General features: G+C 44.1%; 1 protein-coding gene across 1 annotated transcript in view; it reads right to left on the reverse strand.

The window, feature by feature from the left end:
• Positions 1-7,590: 7,590 nt before the first annotated feature.
• kcnh2b (potassium voltage-gated channel, subfamily H (eag-related), member 2b) overlaps positions 7,591-20,880 on the reverse strand; it is a 108,895-nt gene continuing 95,605 nt past the window's right edge. The window contains exons 3-12 of the mRNA XM_023973375.2: positions 20,018-20,440; positions 18,637-19,027; positions 15,655-15,854; positions 12,670-12,922; positions 11,945-12,138; positions 11,644-11,746; positions 11,022-11,297; positions 10,697-10,874; positions 8,776-8,953; positions 7,591-8,500 (exon numbers count right to left, since the gene is read on the reverse strand). Coding sequence (XP_023829143.1) covers positions 7,985-8,500; positions 8,776-8,953; positions 10,697-10,874; positions 11,022-11,297; positions 11,644-11,746; positions 11,945-12,138; positions 12,670-12,922; positions 15,655-15,854; positions 18,637-19,027; positions 20,018-20,440 — 2,712 coding nt within the window. The 3' untranslated portion in view covers positions 7,591-7,984. The remainder of the gene's footprint in view (positions 8,501-8,775; positions 8,954-10,696; positions 10,875-11,021; positions 11,298-11,643; positions 11,747-11,944; positions 12,139-12,669; positions 12,923-15,654; positions 15,855-18,636; positions 19,028-20,017; positions 20,441-20,880) is intronic.

A 20,880-nucleotide genomic window follows, 5' to 3' on the forward strand; every position in this document is an offset into this window, starting at 1 on the left:
CTAACTTATTGTGGGAAGCTTGTGGAAGGCTACCCGAAACGTTTGACCCAAGCTACACAATTTAAAGGCAATGCTACCAATTACTATTTGAGTGTATTTAAACTTCTAACCCACTGGGAATGTGATGAAAGAAATAAAAGCTGAAATAAATTTCACATTCTTAAAATAAAGTGGCGATCCTAACTGACCTAAGACAGGGAATTTTTACTAGGATTAAATGTCAGGAATTGTGAAAAACTGAGTTTAAAAATATTTGGCTGAGGTGTATGTAAACTTCCGACTTCAACTGTATGCTATTACACATAGGGCGACAATATTCCGTTTTCTGTCCAACTAGCTTACATAACATTGGATATAATTCCACACAGTTTCATCAAGATAATGTGTGTAGCCTGCAGCAAAGCGATTACAACCTGACTAGCACATTATTGATTTGGTTAACTTTCATTGAGGTGACATCATAAAGGTTTTCTGTGATTGTATTGACTAGGTCCTGAGCTCAGTAAGGGGAATTTCCAATGCTGTAGGCTAACTTAAAAGACGTCTATATTTGGTATATTTTGTGATATATTGAGTCTTTTGGGGTGTCTTTATGCTTAGAATTAGCCAAGGAGGTTGTATGGTTCATTTGGTTCCTATTCTGAAAGTTTGATAAATTGAGCATAATGACATGTATATTTAATTATACAACAAATGTATTTAGGGTGTCAGACTCATATACTGTATTTCAATACAAATTCAGGGGCACTTGTGAAATATTTTGGAGCACCCTCTGGCACTGGCCAGGATGAGGAGCCATCCACCTCCTCAGACACACAGTCCTATCTCAAAAATGATCTCGGAGCTTCAGGATGAGGAGCCATCTACCTCCGCAGCCACACAGTCCTCTCTCAGAAATGATCTCGGAGCTTCAGGATGAGGAGCCATCCACCTCCTCAGCCACACAGTCCTCTCAGAAATTATCTCGGAGCTTCAGGATGAGGAGCCATCCACCTCCTCAGCCACACAGGTGTCTTCACAAATGATCAGGAATCAAGGTAAGATCCAAGTGCAGACTGTGAAGTAACAATGTTTATTGTAACCACAGGGGCAGGCAAATGACAGGTCAAGGCAGGCAGGGGTCAATAATCCAGAGCAGAGGCCAAGGTACAGGACGACAGGCAGGCTCAGGGTCAGGTCAGGCAGTGGTCAGGCGGGCGGGTACAGGGTCAGGACAGGCAAAGGTCATAAACCAGGAGCCTGAGAAAAAGAGAGACTAAGGAAAAACAGGAGCTGTGACAAACCACTGGTAGGCTTGAACAAACAAGACAAATTGTCAACAGACAGACAGAAAACATAGGTGTAAATACACAGGGGATAATATGGAAGATGGGTGACACCTGGAGGGAGGTGGAGACAATTACAAGGACAGGTGAAACAGATCAGGGCGTGACACAAATGTTGTCTGAGCCTGAGGATGAGGACCCATTTGCTTCCACTTCTCCCCAGCAGGATTCTTCAGGTGTGTTTGTTCGCACGCTCATGTGTGTGTGCACGCACATGTGTTTATGTGTGCATCCCTGCATAACATAAACAAAATAAATAATTTCCCTTTTGAAAAGTTTTAAGTTTCCATATTGTAGGTAACAATGATGATTTAATTATTACTGGGTATGTATGTGGGATGTTCCAMCACTATAAATGCTGTGAATAACGTGTGTAAACGAATGCCCATGTGCTCTCCTTTAGAAATGCCTGTAGCAGCATCCCTACCAAATCCTGCTGCTGAGGATGAACCACTGTCTACAGACCCTGCTGACTGGCCTTCAGTTCTGACTGACAGAATTCAGACACAACTAGTTTGCAGAGGACAAAGTGAGGTACCACCTAACTTTGTTTTCCCAAGGAATGAGAGTGATGGAAGAAGTTGCCACCACCAGTATTTCAGGAAGACCTTGGTGAGTGGTGAAAAAATCCCTAGAAGTTGGTTGGTGAATTCTGAAAGAAACAACAGCCTCTTCTGCTTCTGCTGAAAAGTCTTTCAGACCAGAGGAGATTTCACCAAAAAGTACGATCTTTGTCCCCATGTGCAGTTGCAAACCGTAGTCTGGCTTTTTTATGGCAGTTTTGGAGCAGTGGCTTCTTACTTGCTGAGCGGCCATTCAGGTTATGTCGATATAGAACTCGTTTTACTGTGGATATAGGTACTTTTGTACCTGTTTCCTCCAACATCTTCACAAGGTCCTTTGCTGTTGTTCTGGGATTGATTTGCACTTTTCGCATCAAGGTACGTTCGTCTCTAGGAGACAGAACGCGTCTCCTTCCTGAGCGGTATGACGGCTGCGTGGTCCCATGGTGTTTATACTTGCGTACTATTGTTTGTGCAGATGAACGTGGTACCTTCAGGTGTTTGGAAATTGCTCCCAAGGATGAACCAGATTTGTGGAGGTCTACAATTTTTTTTCTGAGGTCTTTCTGATTTCTTAGGGAAAGATACATTTCTTTTGATTTTCCCATGATATCAAGCAAAGAGGCACTGCTTTTGAAGGTAGGCCTTGAAATACATCCACAGGAACACCTCCAATTGACTCAAATGATGTCAATAAGCCTATCACAAACCATGACGTCATTTTCTGGAATTTTCCAAGCTGTTTAAAGGCACAGTCAACTTAGTGTATGTAAACTTCTGACCCACTGGAATTGTGATACAGTGAATTATAAGTGAAATAATCTGTCTGTAAACAATTTTTGGAAAAATGACTTGTGTCATGCACAAAGTAGATGTCCTAACCGACTTGCCAAAACTATAGTTTGTTAACAAGAAATTTGTGTAGTGATTGAAAAACGAGTTTTAATGACTCCAACCTAAGTGTATGTAAACTTCCAACTTCAACTGTACGTACAGTCACTGTGGGGACGACGTTATCGATGCACTTATTGATGACGCCAGTGACTGATGTGGTGTACTCCTCAATGCCATCGGAAGTATCCTAGAACATATTCCAGTCTGTGCTAGCAAAACAGTCCTGTAGCTTAGCATCTGCGTCATCTGACCACTTCCTTATTGAGCGAGTCGCTGGTACTTCCTGCTTTAGTTTTTGCTTGTAAGCAGGAATCAGGAGGATAGAGTTATGGTCAGATTTTCCAACTGGAGGGCAAGGGAGAGCTTTGTACGCGTCTCTGTTTGGAGTAAAGGTGGTCTTTTTTTCCTGTGGTTGCACATTTAACATGCTGGTAGAAATGAGGTAAAACAGATAAGTTTCCCTGCATTAAAGTCCCTCGCCACTAGGAGCGCTGCCTCCGGATGAGCATTTTCTTGTTTGCTTATGGCCTTATACAGCTTGTTGAGTGCCGTCTTAGTGCCAGCATCGGTTTGCATGGTTCACTGTTAATGACTGGGCCATGTTGCCATTAAACCCTTATACTACCCTGCTAATGCACTACTGGTAACCACCAGGTGTCACAATAAACAGATAAAAAATGGGTTTCTATAAACATGAACTTATATTTTTCTTATATGTTCCTTAATATAATTTCAATAATTTCAACTTTCTTTTCTATCAAAATGGCTCTGACAATACCATTGATCTTGTACTGCTGTTAGCGAATGTGTCTCAATAGCATGTCCATTGACCACATTAATTGTGAGAGGATGGTGGAAAACTCCAACATGGGTGAGACTTAAAAGTATATAAAGAAAAATCTATAAAGCTCCAGACATACATAGCAGACGCCCAGTTTGTTTTCAACGAGGTTTATTGAAATAAATATTTGAAATGTTATATAAAGTCAACCATGTATAACGCTATCACACAATCAAGACCTGGAGCTGCTTCTGTCTTCTAGCTTGCTGTGGTGTCTGATATGAACAGGGTGACATAGGCGATGCACTCCAACAAGGTCAGGCTAGAATTGTATTATTATTCATATTCCCTAGTCTGAAAGCCAACTGTGGCAGAGCTGGCCGTAGCCCCGCACATGTATCCGCCATAATGTTACAGTATCTTGTAACTTTTCAGTGTCCCTTTCTCCCATGACCAGGAAGTACAGTATATGTTACTCTTCCATGACCCGGAAGTATACAGTGTATTACTCTACACAGCCGCAAGCACACAGCCCAAAATCAGCTGCCTTCCTTGTACATCCACCCTCTCATTTCTGAAAAGATTCTCAGTGCAGCATGCAAATAAAATGTGCACAATATTAAAGTAATCTTGTTCATTATCATTATACTCCTCATCATCATCGTCATTATTATTAACAATATTATTAACATCTTTATTCACGTGATTAAAATGTTGAACAGACTTTATGTTGTTTCCTCTACAGTTTTTCTGCATTTCAAAGCATGCCAAAGAAATGTCTGCATAGTGCTGGCTATATGGGTGCCAAGAATGTATTCCTTTACAAGATGTTCTTATGTACAGGGGGGAGGCGGGAAAGAGCAATCCAGTGTAAACTTTACCAAAAACCCCACTGCTCAAAATATCTACAAATTCGGGACCAATGATGCAGCATAATATTTATATAATATACTATAAAGTTGAAAAGAGCTGAAAAGTGCTCTGGCAAATGTGAGAGGTGCGAGAGGCTTGTGTAACAGAGGTGTGTGTGTGTAGGCAAAGAGGAGGCGAAGCGAGAGGGTTTACTCCACCCAAAATCTGTCCAAGAAAGTAAGACCACGAAGTGAGGAATTTTTGTTTGGTGGTCAATGAGTGTTGAATTTGGTCAACAAAAAGTTGAATAACTTATTTGCTATGTAAGGCTTAATTGATCAAATAGAAATTTCGTAATTGGTTGGTTGTTACGAATGCACTGATATAAAACAATTTTGTATGGAAGTTGTTCTCGTTGTTCACGCGCATATCTTCCCTCTCATTGGCTAGAATGGTCCCACCTGATCTCGGCTCCTCCCGCCTGCCTTCCATCTTTGAGGACATGTATTTCCATTATTATAGCGGTCACTTGACTATCTTGTCAATATAATAGATAATCTTTGGTGTAGGTTGCTAAAATGTGAGATCCATTCACTCAGCCACCATGACAAATCCCAGTGGGTGGACATGTTTCACTGGAAGCTAATTACATTTCCTTGTTTGAGCTTTCTATGACAACTTTACATACATTACAGTATTTTGTTGATATGAGATAGATAACTTAATCCCCCTAGATCTACACCTAAACCCAGTCAGTCGACATTAGGGTGGTGATTTTGAAGAATGCAAAATGGAAATTGCATTCTAAAGTGTTGGGAATATCCTTCAAGACAGAGATTAGATGACTAAAAACTATTGTAGATGGTATATTAGGCAGTTCTGTGATGATTGAGGAACAAAAAAACAATGTGAAGTGACAGACTACAGATATTGGAAAGGCTCTGTATTATAACATCCTATAGTGTGGGTAGTCTATTTTCTGGGAGGGTTGGCTTGACTGTAAAACTGTACAAAAGGAGACTTTTCACTATCTAAGGAGGCCATTTAAGCTGCCTGAAGTCAAAAGCAGAGTCGAAGCGCCGAAACCAAAAGATACCTCTTTTCAACTGAGCTTATTTACTGTGTCCAGTTCCATCACTGCACTGAACATCTTCAATGGTTGTAACAGTGACACAGCAAGAGCTCAACAATTGTTTAAGAAATTGTAGATACTGGCCTATGCTATTATTTTGTTGTCGTCGTTGGCATCTGTTGTGTCACTGTTACAACCATTGAAGATGTTCAGTGCAGTGATTTGACTTCAGGCAGCTTAAATGGCCTCCTTAGATCAAAAACCATCAATTTTCCCATTCCATTCAATTCAATGCAGAATACAGTAATTGCTTCCCTTCAGTTGCTTTGGTTCAACACTAAAATGCATTATCCCAAAGCACAACTCATGCATTATCTCTCTTCCAATTCACTAACACAGGTTTTACTGCACTTTGTACATGCAAAGATATTACTAACAGTGATTAACAGTGAACAGTGCGCCTAATAGCATGTGTGTGTGTGTAGTTGTGTGTGTGTGTGCCTGCTTGCGTGTCTTAGCTGAAACCTGACAAATGTCTTCGTGATTCCGTTTTTTTCTAACAAGCTAAATATATATAGTAATTTAATGTTCATTACTCATCACTTCAAAACACTGTTTTGCCTCCTCCAGCTAGCTCACCTGCTTCTATTCTTCCCTGCATACAGATACAATGTGTTTGCACCGTGCACGATACACACTACACACAAACACTACTCACCGCTTTGCACCTCACTTTAACTCTCACTGTTTAAATCTTACTCTGGGAGCTAAAAGCTCTCCGCCCCTTCTCAGATCTGATGATAATATTAGCCTACTGCTCACTGGACACACACGGGTTGAATCATTGTTGTTTCCACGTCATGTCAAGGAAATTACATTGAACCAACATAGATGTTGAATTAATGTCTGTGCCCAGTTTGTGGACACGGACATCAGTGCTAACATCTCTGGTCAGGATTGATGAAGAGTAAATTATAATTATAATAATAAAGTGCAACTCCTGTCAAACAGTCATATTACTCGAGAAACATCTATAATGGTTGTACTGACATAACAGTTGTTAAAACAAACACACAAATGTGGGGAGAGGTACCTGTCCACATTTACAAAAAAATATTATGTCACTCCTTCCACCAAATAAGTTTAAACTGTACATCTTCTTTCTGCAAAACGAGAAATCATATTTGGTACAATCTACAAAGAACATCAAATTCCTAAAACCAATAAATAAATAAGAAGCTCAGACCAGCAAGCGGTTAAATACAATCTTCAGGTTCCCTGCGTATCGTAGGCCGCCATTGTGTCATCAACTACCATGTGCAGAGACTCTCCCCAGAGAAAGGACAGGTGGAGGAAGAGAGTGAGACAGGACCCCTGCAGTAGTACAGCAACATGGGGAGATGATGGAAGATCTACATTATAATGTGTGTGGAGTGTGTTCTCTCCTGGGGCTGCGTATTGCTGTGTAGTCAGATCCTTGGACGGGTAAATGTGGGTCATTTCTTCTTCAGGTGTTAGAGGGGGAAACTAAGCCATGCTTTGTGAACTACCGACAAAACTAGGGCAAAAAGCTTTGGAACCTGAATCTGATATTATCAACACAGATATAGGATACAACACTCCTCTCTCGCCAGTGTTTGCATATTGAACTGGACAAAGACTCCCGCTGTCTAGCAATCTGTACAAGGTTCTGATAGGGATTTGATATGTTCATCAAAGAAGTCATGGCTTTTAAACCCTTCCTCCAACCCCACCCCTGAGGTGCAAACCAGCCAATCCAGTATGCTCTTGGGGCCTTGGCTCCGCCTCCGGGGATACGGACCTTAGGGAAAAGGGGCCAATGATGTGACAGGACAGGACACCAGAGTTTCTGTTAGGCCAGCTAACACTACAGTCCACCAACCAACCAGTTTTTGGAAGCGTCACGGACATGTTAGATAGAATGTCTGTAAATTTCAGTGCAAGACATAATGGCTACTTATATAATTATTATAGTTTTTTCCCCCTCCCCATTATGGTAATCCAATACTGGATACAGCAGTAAAGGGACGTTTCTAAACAGAACCAGTCATGTGAGTGAGCGTTCTGTAGTCATCTCTGTAGGCCAGAATGGACCGGACTGAGTTCAGAAGGGCTGTGCTCCTCTCTCTCTCTCTCTCCCTCTCTCTCTCTCTCTCTCTCTCTCTTGCTGTCTGTGGGTTTGGTAACGCTGTGGTAACGTTAGGAGCCGGATAGGGGAAAGGACCCCTGAAAAAGAGAGACATCCCCCTCTCCAAACAAGGTTTCTCCTCAGGTCAGAGGTTAGAGGTCAGAGGTGAGGCACACTCAGTGCCTACAGGTGAGGTTTTAGAGGCTGAAGGGAGAAAAGGGACGCCCTCTTATGTGTGTGTCTGTTTACGCCTGGACTGAGGGAAGGACCCAATGAGATGTGTGACTGAGAAAGAGGAAAAACAGAGCTACCCCTCCTTATGTCCCTTTTCTCCCCCCTCACCGCTCCTTAGCTCCCCCCAGGGTCGGAGCTGTGCCTCTGTGGTGTCTGTGAGTCCAGGGGCGTCTGTGGCTCAGGCAGAGAGAGCCTTCGCTGGGTGTCAGGGTCCAGGCCATTCGCCCCTCCCACTGACCCCAACCCTGAACCTGCCCGCATCCCTGACCCCAACCCTGAAGCTGCCCGCATCCCTGACCCCAACCCTGAACCTGCCCGTATCCCTGACCCCAACCCTGAACCTGCCCGCATCCCTGACCCCAACCCTGAACCTGCCCGCATCCCTGACCCCAACCCTGAACCTGCCCGCATCCCTGACCCAAACCCTGCCACTGACCCAGCCCCTAGTTCTAGCTCCAAGCTGCCCAGGTCCAGGTCCAGGTCCAGGATTAAGCTGCCCAGCCCAGTGGTGTCTCGTCGTGTCTCGGTGGGGCTGACCAGAGGCGAGTCCTGGGGGTGCAGCTGATCAGGGCCGCGGAGAGAGTCACACGACTTGCCGGGGAACTCCTCAAAGTCCTGGGGGTGTGAGATCTGGAGGAGAGATGCAGACGAGGAGGGATTCAGAGAAGACCCTTTTGGTTGGTGTGTGTGTGTGTGTGCGTGTGTGGTGTGGGTGTGTGTGTGTGTGTTGTGTGTGTGTGTGTGATGTGTGTTGTGTGTGTTGGGTGTGTGTGTGTGTATGTGTGTGTGTCACTGAGTGGGTGTGTGTGACACAACTGTGTATGAGTGCATGTGTGTACGCATGTATACAGGTGTCTACCGGTGTATCTGCATGTACGTGTCTGTCTCCTGTATGTGTGTAGTACCTGTGAGAGGGAAGCCAGTGTCTCAGACTGCACCAGCCTCTCTCCAGGACCAGGGCTAGGGTAGGGTGAGGCCTGAGAGGGAGACAACACAGTGCTGTAGGCTGGGGGCACCAGGGCCATCTGACGCTGTAGTAGTTGCATGATTGCCCCGATGTCTGTCGACATCCTCGTTTCCAGCCTGAAGACACACACACACACGCATACACACGTCAGAAATGCTGACACCTACCCTGGAGCATCCCCCAAGAAGCATTACTGGCCAATTATGTTACAGTAACTCTCCCAAAACAGACACAAAAGCAGGCATAGCCTCAGCCATCTAGATAATGGAGGTCTTTGACCTCAATGAGACTTGACAATGGGCACTGACTGGATAAGACCATAGGGGCTAATATAACTGTTATTCCACTGTGGAGGAGAGAAGAGGAGAGGAGAGAAGAAGAGAGAAGAGGAGAGAAGAAGAGGAGACGAGAGGAGAGGAGCGAAAAAGAGGAGACGAGAAGAGGAGAGGAGAGGAAGGAAGAGGTCTGTCAGAATCAGACTGATAAATATGAATGATGAGGTAGGGTTACAGAGAGAGGTGTCAGCTGAGTGCGAACACCAGGCCTGGGTACTTCCATTACTCTGACAAGGGACAGACTTGTATCAGACACTGTGGTACAAGACATAATGGAAGGAGCTACAGTGGAGTAGCAGACTAGCAGCTGTGCACTATATTCCCATTTGTACATCTTTTACACACTCATTCTAACCATTTTCTCAGAGGGCTATAGCTAACTCTGCCCCTGTACCTGTCTCTGACCTGTCCCTGCTCCGGTCCCTGTCTGTGTCCCTGCACTTTCCCTGTCCCTGTCACTGTCTCTGTCCCTGTCTGTCTCTGACCCTGTCTGTCTCTGTCCCTGTATGTCTGTCTCTGTCCCTGTATGTGTATGTGTCTGTCCCTGTCCTTGTATGTCTCTGTCCCTGTCCTTGTATGTCTCTGTCTCTGTATGTCTCTGTCGCTATCCCTGTCTGTCTCTGTCTCTGTGTGTATCTGTCCTTGTATGTCTCTGTCCCCATATGTCTCTGTCCCTGTATGTCTGTCCCTGTCTGTATCTGTCCCTGTCACTGTATGTCTCTGTCCTTGTCCCTGTATGTCTCTGTCCTTGTCCCTGTATGTCTCTGTTCCCTCTATGTCTCTGTCCCTCCATTTCTCTGTCCCTGTATGTCTCTGTCCCTGGTATGTTCTGTTCCCTGTATGTCTCTGTCCCTGTATGTTTCTGTCCCTGTATGTCTCTGCCCTGTATGCTCTGCCCCTGTAATGTCTCTGTCTCTGTGTGTATCTGTCCTTGTATGTCTCTGTCCCCATATTCTCTGTTCCTGCTGTATCTGTCCTTGTACTGTATGTCTCTGTTACTGTCTGTATCTTGTCTCTGTCCCTGTGATGTTCTCTGTCCCTCTATGTCTCTGTCCCTCTATTTGTCTTCTGTCCCTGTATGTCTTCTGTCCTGTATGTCTTCCTGCCCCTGTATGTCTCTGGCCCTGTATGTCTCTTGTCCCGTATGTCTCTGGCCCTGTATGTCTCTTGCCCTGTATGTCTCTGCCCTGTATGTCTCTGCCCCTGTATGTTCTCTGCCCTTCGTATGTCTCTGCCCCTGTATGTCTCTGCCCCTTGTATGGTCTCTGTCTCTGTGTGTATCTTGTCCTTGTATGTCTCTGTCCCCATAGTTCTCTGTTCCTGTCTGTATCTGTCCTTGTCACTGTATGTCTCTGTTACTGTCTGTATCTGTCCTTGTCCTGTATGTCTCTTGTCCCTCTATGTCTCTGTCCCTCTATGTTTCTCTCCCTGTATGTCTCTGTCCCTGTATGTCTCTGCCCCTGTATGTCTCTGCCCCTGTATGTCTCTGCCCCTGTATGTCTCTGCCCCTGTATGTCTCTGTACCTGTTGAGTTGCTTCTGCAGCAGGTCCAGTCTGTTCTCCAGCTCGGTGCGCTGCCTGCGGCTGATACTGTTGAGGGGGGGAGAGGAAGGCAGGCTGCAGCGCGGCAACTCCTGGTACTCACGACTGCCCCGACTCTCACCCCAGAAACTGAAGATGTTGGACACCCCTGAAAATGCTCCTGGTTGTGAAGAGAGGGGAGAGGAAGAAAGGGGTAAAGAACAGGGTATACTCTACTGTTTTACATTGATGTACCCTAGGGTATGTCTGCTATGGAAGTTAATGAGGTGTGTGTATCGTTTGTTTCCACATCGATGCCCAGACCCACCTGTGAGTGCATTGCAGGTGTTGCCCCCCTTTGGGTCTCCCTCCCCCTCGGGAGTGTCGCTGAAGTTCAGGGTGGTGGCCTGAGTCGGGGACATCTCATGCAGAGCCGATGGAGGGGCAGGGCATGTGACCACAGACTCCTCCCCTTCGTCGCCACTGGAGTGGGAGGACACTGAGCTCAGAGGCCCCTCCCCCTGGTTACTGGCCGCCTCCTTCCGTCTCCGCCGTAGTGGTTTATTGGCTCTCTCCTTTTTAATCTCTCCTGCATCTGCATCATCTGAGAGGACAAGTTGAGTTGCTGATGATAACGAATTTACTGGTGGAAGAATGTACTTATTATAACTGTGAAATGTGGTTGTCTCATCTAGCTATGAGTAAGTGAATGCACTTATTGTAAGTCGCTCTGGATAAGAGCATCAGCTAAATGACTAAATTGTAAATGTAAGAAACGAGGACAGATGATGACACACTGCATGGAATTGGAAAACTTTATTTGTGATGAACAACTGAGTGTGCATGGGAGTCATCATTGAGTATTATTTTCTTCTGGGCACCACAGAGAAAAGAATACGTTTTGCTCTCATGAACAGAGACGACGGAGTGAAGGGGAATGTGGTGGTTACCCTTCTCTGTCCGGCGCCGGAATGATAGTTTGCGTCTGCGCAGTTTGTTGAATCCTATACAGTCTGAGTTGTCACTTTCTGGAGAGCCAGGAATCATATTGGTCTGTAGGGATTAACAAAGACAACGTCTCGAAAAATCACAAACTGATGTTCGAGGGCTTATATAGGTCTTCCATAGGGATGCACAATGGAAATAATTCACCAATTCATTCATCCATTCACCCATTTGCATTCATACATGAATATTTGAATGTACATTTTTATGGTCTTGACCTGTCTTGATGAAGTTAGGGTCACTCACATCCCGGAGGTTAAAGGTTATCTCCAGGTTCATCCAGAAGTGGTCGGAGAACTCGGGGTACATGTTTAACACCTCCAGGACGTCCTCTCTGTGGATCTTATGGAGGTCACAGTAGGTCAGAGCTCTCACATCGGCGTTAGACTTCCCCGCTCGCCCGTAAAGGTTGATGGGCTCGCCAAATATGTCATTCTTCCCTGTGAGTGAAGAGAGGACACTTTTACATGCATCGGAAAAATGCTAATGTTTTACAGTGCTATGTTATTACTGGTAAGTTACATGGCAAATGTACAATAACTCCAAATGGTACATAGCAGTGCTTGTTCAATGAAATAGCATATCACCCTTCTCGGCTGCCCAGAGTTTGAAGCTGTATGAGGTATAAATCGGGTCATATTTTTGCCCAGTAGATGGCAGTGTTGGCCTATATATTATTTATGATGGGGAGAATTGCCTTTGAAAGTCTGTATATCTTATTTGCCCATCTCTGACCATCTATGAGTTTCCCTAGCACATCATATCTGAATATACCAAATTCACTTTGTTCTTCAATTCATTTCCCCTTTGGCTTGGTACATGCTACTCTAGCAGCAGTAGACCCCCCACTGCTGTCTTTGACAGTAGAGCCTATAGTCTCATTTGGTAGCCTATACATGCTAGACTAGCCGTAGAACCTGGACTATCTGGGTTGATACATGCTACAGTAATAGTAGCTCTATCATCCTCACCCAAGATGGCCACCACCACGTCGCCTCGGAGGATCTCGATGGAGCCGCGCGAGATGAAGTAGATGGCGGTGAGCACGTCGCCGGCGTGCACCAGGGTGTCGCCGGGCGGGGCGTGGGTGGTCTTGAACTTCATGGCCAGGGCCCGCAGACAGCCCTTCGTGGAGCCCTTGAAGGCCTTGCAGTTCTCCAGGAGTGTACGGTTAAGGTGGAGGCATATGTCAGCCTGAAGACACTCTGGGAACCCCTTCAACACCTGGTAGTGCGGGAGAGAGGGCGGGAGGTGGGAGGGGGAGAGAGAGAGGGGGAGAGAGAGAGAGGGATAGAGTGTTACTGTCTAGTGAGTCTATGACAAGCAGTGTAGATGTCACTGCTGTCTTTGAACAACAAACATTAAAAAAATTCTGGGAAAAAGTACATTTTCTGATATGTAGCGGCAAATCAAATGTTTACCCAAAACAATTACAATATTTCATCAGCAATCTGCCTTAGTAATACTTTCACTTGTAAGGCTGCAGCTTTACCTATGTAGTTAAAACAATTACTACAAATCTTTTTAATGATTTTCTCCTCTAGCAAGGGGCTTCCCCCAATTCCCCCAATTTTTCAGAGAAAAGAGTAGGAGTTTTTCTATGTGCGACTCTGGGACAAAGCTGTCAGACCAGACCAACGTCTCGAAAACACCCCCCCCATCTTGATCCGACACCGCTCTCATTGAAGCCAAGGAAATTCAAGGCCGACCCCGGTACCACAGCCATTGTTAGCAGAGAACAGGATCCCCATTACAGTCAATGGAAAAATGCAGATTTTCGTGGTCAATCTTCGTGTAAAAAAAGTAATAATCAAATTCAATCATGGTACCAATAATTGCTTCTAATACACCAGATGTATGTACTTGAACTGATTATTTTAAAATCGCACACAGAACAAAGTAATGAGGATAATTTAGTTGCTAATGGCAGCCTGCAGTACCCAGGTCAGCATTCAACTTGAGTTATTTAATGAGAGGGGGCAGCACTGAATTAGCCTGCAACATCACTTCCTGGAGTAGCTGAAACTGTGCATATTGTCTCCATGAGACGCCATCTTAACCAACTTCATTTGTCTTCAATGCGCTATTGAGTCTTTACATAGGAATGAATGGTGTCACGTGATCAATGGCTTTGTCCACTCATATATACAGTCATTGGTCCATCTCTACCCAGCCCAGACAGACAAACTGTTACGGACATGGCAGCCACATTCCCTCATCATTAAAAGACAGAGTATACGACTGACCTTCAGTCAGAGAGACATGAGGCCGGGGCTACATCACAACAACCACTATAATCACCACAACAAGCATTTTACTTATCCAACACAGTTCAATGGACTCTCAACCTAACATAATGAGGAAGTTGAGCTAACAAGCGACTCGGCTTGTTTGTTTCCTCTCTATGTCTCTTTTACATGTAATAATTTACATTAAACACAGGAGTTAAAGGGGCAATCTGCTGTTACTTAATCCATTTTTGTACTGAAATGTACTATTGATTCTTGAACAATGCAGTGCATTCGGGAATGTATTCAGAAAGAAATCAGAAAGGGGGCAAATACACACACACACACAACACACACACACACACACACACACACACACACACACACACACACACACACACACACACACACACCACACACCACACCACACACACACACACACACACACACACACACACACACACACACACACACACAGGTGTGTATAAAGTGCATTCGGAAAGTATTCAGACCCCTTGACTTTTTCCACATTTTGTTACGTTACAGCCTTATTCTAAAATGGATTAAATCGTTTTTTCCCCTCATCAATCTACGCATAATACCCCACAATGACAAAGCAAAAAAAGGTTTTTAAACAAAAACAAACACTATATAGCCCAAAAAAAGGTTAAAATATCATGGATGGTCTGTCCTTGCATCCATAGCTGTCTATGTGAATTTCTACAGCACTATTGTTTCAACTGTTGATTGCCACTTTAAGACAGAATATTGGAATTTCGTGTTAGGAATTTTGTTCCTAAATTGCATAAAAAATGCACTTCCGTAATGTATTTACATTTTAGTAATTTAGCAGACATGATGTAATAAGTCAATGGTTACATCATTATTGCGTTTGGTACTTAAAGCATGTTGGAGAGAGTGTAGGCTCAGTCCTAGGGAGAGAGAGGAGTTGATTGGAGGATATATGTACCGACAACCCTAATCAACACAAATCAACTACAGCTTTCAGGCCAGACCTCTCTTAGGTCAATGAGTCTTTAAAAGACTGTGCAGAAAATATACAGTGTGTGTGTTTGAATCATAGCATTCATGTACAGTATGTCAGGAATGGCAACCTTGCCATTAAAGTCAAGTTTTAAAGTTCATTTCCTACATTTTGCCATGGGGAGGAGAGAAGATTTAGCATTTTATAATTAATTTCATGCAATTCTTCTCATTTTGCCATGGGGCGGAGAGAAAAATGTGCAGTTTTACAGCAAATTTCCTGCAATTCTACACATTTTGCCATAGGGTGGAGGCAAATGTTTGCAGCTTTTAATATGATAACAGATGATCAACGGGCCCCACCCCGGTCGGTAATTGGACCATGCATACTACAAGTTTAGATAGCTGGCCGCTAGACTAACTTACCAATATGAAACATTTTAGCTGTCATGGACTAATTGACTGACTGCTGATGCACAACCACATTTCAAGTTGAGACCGTGACTGAGTTCCTATAAAGATACCCATCCCTGATGTATGTGTTTACGTCTATGCACTGTGTTGATGTCATGTGCACTCGATGTGTGTATCTTTATGTGTGTGTCTGTGCGTGTGTGTCTGTCTGTGTGTGTGTGTGTTGTATGTGTGTGTGTGTGTGTGTGTGTGTGTGTGTGTGTGTGTGTGTGTGTGTGTGTGTGTGGTGTGTGTGTGTGTGTGTGTGTGGTGTGTGTGTATATCACTCACAGCATTCATGTCGATGCCGTTAGTATAGGACCAGGCGTGTTGGAAGTACTCCTCCAGCCGCTGCCTCAGTGGGTTGGGGATCTGGTGGAACCGGATGAACTCTCGGACCCGCAGCATCTGGGTGTGGTACCTCGCTGTACCCGAGTACAACCTCTGGATGATGGCCGACACGTTCCCAAAGATGCTGGCGTACATCAGAGCTGTAGGGTTGAGAGGAGAGAAGAGAGTTAGGATTTTGTGAATAGAATACTACTGCTGTCTACTACACCTTGGGCACTGTGAGTTGAGAAACGATCAACGTCATGGTATCTCAGGTGTGTGTGTGTGTATTTATGTGTGCATGCATGTGTGTGACTGTATGTGCCATGGCCATTCATGCCTAGGGCTGTGGTGTCGCAAAATGTCATCAGCCGGTGATTGTCAAGCAAATAACTGTCGGTCTCACGCTATTGACTGTTAATTAACATAAACACATTTAGCATCTCCTGGCTTACACACAAACTACTAATGCAGACCTTTGGAACATCTACATTTTAAAAGTCTAATAAATCCATATCATATAGCCTACACCTTCACAATAAATTCATTATTTATTTTAGACAGGTCTAAAGAAACATGATATGAAGAAAATGTAGTCTATTTCAGAACAGAATAGCATACTCTGAGTTGTCCTTATGTTAGGTCCTGATCTGGCTATGCCAAATGGCTGTGGGCTACACAAGATTGGCTGAGAATTCCGTGGCATTATTTTATAGTATGAAAAATACAATTGAACAAAGCTGAATAAAATTTTCTCTAAACGATTTGAGGAAGTGCGCGCATGCGGCTATTCTGTGTTGAGCGGTTAACAAATAAATATATATTCTTATATGCTTAATTTAGAATTGTTCTTCAAATGTTGGGCTATACTGTATGTTTAGATTTTTAACACATTGTAAGCCTGCATGATGCGACTCTAATGATGATTTGAAAAAAGTCGCTTGAAAGGCATGAGCTCTGCTTTGTTTTTTTATGCAGGCTGTACACACTACATCAGTCACTCATTCACAATTTGAGAAGCACTTGATAATGCCTAGAATTTCACTGTGGCATCCCCTTTGTGTGGTTGTAACGCACCCTAAAAAAATCCATTCATTTTGTAGCCAGTGGCCGTTGTGCCATCACGTGATCGGGTCTTTCTCACAGGCTACAAGTGAAGAGAGACACATCGGGGACACAACTGTGCGTGTCCTTATCCAATTCCAAGGTGAATATTGAAGATATTGGAAGAACTGTCCACATTTTCTTTTCGACAGCCAACAAGATGAGTAGGCCTAACGAACAGTAAAAGCACTAGCCTATGTCAATATACTATCCCCTATAGTACAAAAGTCGAATCTGTGCGAGAAATAAATATTCCAAACATAGTCTGGGACAGTTGTGGGATGCAATAGATCCCAAATGAATACAACCACTAGCATTAAAAAAAAACTTTTTACGCAATCTGGCTGACGCAACAGATCAGAACGTTTAGCCTAAAATGTTGATAAACTATTAGGCTATTTCTTCACATTATAAGCACAGCAATGTACACATGGTAGTGGGCTATAAGCGTGAATGTTCCATTAGCGGAAAACACCATTATCAAAAGTGACCACAAATGCAATTATGCATGTAATGCTTTTACTATAAAGGTAAATTTTTATGGTAACAAAAGTATCTTCCGTTAACTTGAAACTCACACGTTGCTTATGTATGGTAGTTAGGCTCTACACCCCTTGTAAAGCGGATTAATGTGCTTAATTTGAAGAAGTTATTTGGCCACTAGTTGTGATACAAACCCTATTAAAACATATAGGCCTATGGGCAAGGCTACATGAGGTGTGCGACTATGATTTGAAAAAGGCATCATTCACAAGTGATAAGATATAATTCACAAGTGATAGGCAAATATTGTAACCCATCAGACTATTCCTGATGTAATCTCATCTTTACATATACAGTGCATTCGTAAAGGATTCAGACCCCTTGACTTTATCCACATTTTGTTACGTTACTGCCTTATTCTAAAATGGATTAAATAGTTTCTTGTTCATCATTAATCTACACACAATACCCCATAATGACAAAGCAAAAACATTTTTTTTTTGCCAAGAGTGTGCAAAGCTGTCATCAAGGCAAAGGGTGGCTACATATGTGTTATTTCATAGTTTTGATGCCTTCGCTATTATTCAAAAAATAGTATAAATAAAGAAAGACCCTGAAATGAGAAGGTGTGTCCAAACCTTTGACTGGTACTGTATATGGATGGCTGTAACATCAAGGTGTGAGTGATGAACAATCATCTCCATATGTGTGTTAATTCTGTAGAGATCTGTAAAGAAATCTGGTCATTATCGTTATAGCTTTCTTCCTGCTCCACATGATGTGTGTCTGCAGGCAAACACGATGAGGGAAATTGTTTCATGGAGAGGAAGATATTTTGATAAGTGTATTTATATTAAAAAGATATTAGCTGATGTCTTACTAGGGAATATTTAGCGAATATATTAAGACATGAAATGATAAATGGCTTGATTAAATCCAGTTTCATTAGAAAAAAAGTACTTAATTGCATATTTTACAAGAAAACATTTTGACCGTGTTAATACTGTCAGACTTGCGACTGCATAGTAATCATCATCATCCACTTAATATTGTAACGTGACAGAATCATCTCTGCACTCCCAACGCTGCAGAACTGAGCGGGATTTGCTTTGTGAGGCATAAATGTCAAACAGTCCTTCTTTATAGGCCACATCCACATGATCATTTTTTAGACATAAAACCGTAATCTCGACCCTAACACTAAACCTGTTTTTATCTCAAATGATCATTCAAAGTGTTAGCAGCTACCAAGATAGCAAACACTGCAACAAAACAAGGAACAATTCAATTTGAGCAGAGCCGGAGCCACCACATTACTAACCAATCAAATCAAAGTAACCCCCCCCCCGTACTTACATCCGATAAGCATGACGCAGATGGAGAAGATCTTCTCGGAGTTGGTGTTGGGGGAGACGTTGCCAAAGCCCACGCTGGTCAGACTGGAGAAGGTGAAGTAGAGTGCCGTCACGTACTTGTCCTTTATGGAAGGGCCCGAGCCCTGCACCGTCTCGTTGTAGTGTTTCCCCAAAGACTCGCCCAGCGTGTGGAGCCAGCCAATGCTGCCGTTGCGCTCCACGCTGCCGATGGCGTACCAGATGCACGCCAGCCAGTGGGCGATAAGGGCGAATGTACACATGAGCAGGAAGAGGACGGCGGCGCCATACTCCGAGTAGCGGTCCAGCTTCCTCGCCACGCGCACCAGCCGCAAGAGGCGGGCTGTCTTCAGCAGGCCTATCAGAGTAGTCGTCTGGCAGGAGAGGAGAAAGGGTTTGTTTAGTGTCCAATCTTACCTTGTCAGGGCCCGTGTTGCAGGCTTTTGCTCCAGCCAAGCTTTAATACAGCTGATTCACCTCATCTATGTCTTGATTGAAGACTTATTAGTTGACTGGTTGAATAAGTTGTGTGACTGCTTGACTGGAACAAAAGTCAAAAGTCTGGGCCTTCTGCAGATAAGGTTGGCCACCCCTGATTTAGGAAGTCAGTTCAAAGTTTTGAAGCTTTATTGCCCATTTAGGATAAACAACCTTACTGAAATGTACAGAATGTGCAAATCATCCTCTGCCCCAGACTTGTAACCAATCCCAATCCCTCAGCAGCAGTTAAATCCTCTCTATTATATACTGTGCTGTTAGTGGGTTCAGTTCAGTTCCCACCAATTACACTTGTCTTAAGGAGCCCCCACCGCGTCAATACACCAAATAAATAAGGACTTGATTACTTCCCTACGTGGCAGGGAAGTAATCTTTGCAAGACATTTTAGTCCTCTTCTGGGGAAAATGTCCACTTCCTTGGCTCACTGGCCACTTCAGGTTCAATTAATTAAACATTGGCAAGAAGGTTGAAAGTACAACGTTCCACAGTTGTTTTTCTGCTCCACAGCCTTTGAGGGGATATCCCTTACTTTTAGTTAATTGGAGGTCCATAAATGATGGAGTTCCCAAAGGGAGATTTGACTTTGGAGGTCCCAAAAGCTCACTGCAAATAGTTTTCATTGGTCCTTATTGATTTTCTATAGACCACTATACAGGATCTAACCACCCTTCAATACGGAATCAAACCTTTCAATTCAAGACTCAACCACAGTTCTTTAGGCATCGAGTCAAAAGTACAATGTAGGCCTTAAGTAGGCCATCATAACATCTGACAATCCTCATAACCCAAGATGCATTCCAACACACAGTAGTCCTCACAAAACTCCTTTACCCACAATGCCCTTCCCCTCCTCCCACTTCCTTACCTCCTCTCCGCTGCGGTAGATGAGCAAGTCGAAGGGAATGGCTGCCACCATGTCGATGAGGAACCAGCCCTTGAAGTAATGGACCGCTATCCTCAGCGGAGCGCTGACCACCTCGTCGTTAGTATTGACGTACGTCGTCCTGAAGTTAATGACGATGTCCACGATGAACATGATGTCCACGATTAGGTCGACCACGTTGAGCGGCGAGCACGAGTAGCCACAGTTCACCATAGCCACCTCCTCGTGGTCGTTGAGGAGGAAGGCGGCGGAGTACGGGGTCAAGATAGCCGTGTAGATGACCAGCAGCAGGATGAGCCAGTCCCACACCGCCTTGAAGGGGCTGTAGTGGAGGACGGTCCACTTGTGGATGCGAGGGGCCTGGAGCTTGTACTCTGGCAGGACGTCAGCACCCAGCGACAGCACCTGGTGGGAGAGAGAGGGGGAGGGGTAAGACTTTATGATCGAGAAGTTGGGTCAATATGCTGGAAAGAAAGGGGGGGGGGGGAAAGAACGAAAAGAAAAAAAAGAAAGAAAGAAGGAAAGAAAGAAAAGAAAGAAAGAAAGAAGTGGGCAGGGAAGGACAATATGAATGTTTCCCCAAAACCTCACAATATCGCCTCATAACGCATCTGTGACCCTGTATAAGGTAGCATAGAATAGACAGGAGTTCCTTGGACCGCATGTGCTTTATTCTTTTGGAGGGGAAACAACAACGTTTCACAATTAGAGCAATGTTCAGAGTCCAGTGAGGCTGAAGGAAGCTGTTGTGATAGGAAGGACTCTCCTAAAGTAATCCCTGAAGCAGAGCGGAACAAACAAACGCTCAAACCCGCATGCACGCACATGGACACTCACGCACATGG

The sequence above is a fragment of the Salvelinus sp. IW2-2015 genome, linkage group LG27, assembly GCF_002910315.2.
Source record: "Salvelinus sp. IW2-2015 linkage group LG27, ASM291031v2, whole genome shotgun sequence".
In the NCBI taxonomy this organism is placed as follows: domain Eukaryota; kingdom Metazoa; phylum Chordata; class Actinopteri; order Salmoniformes; family Salmonidae; genus Salvelinus; species Salvelinus sp. IW2-2015.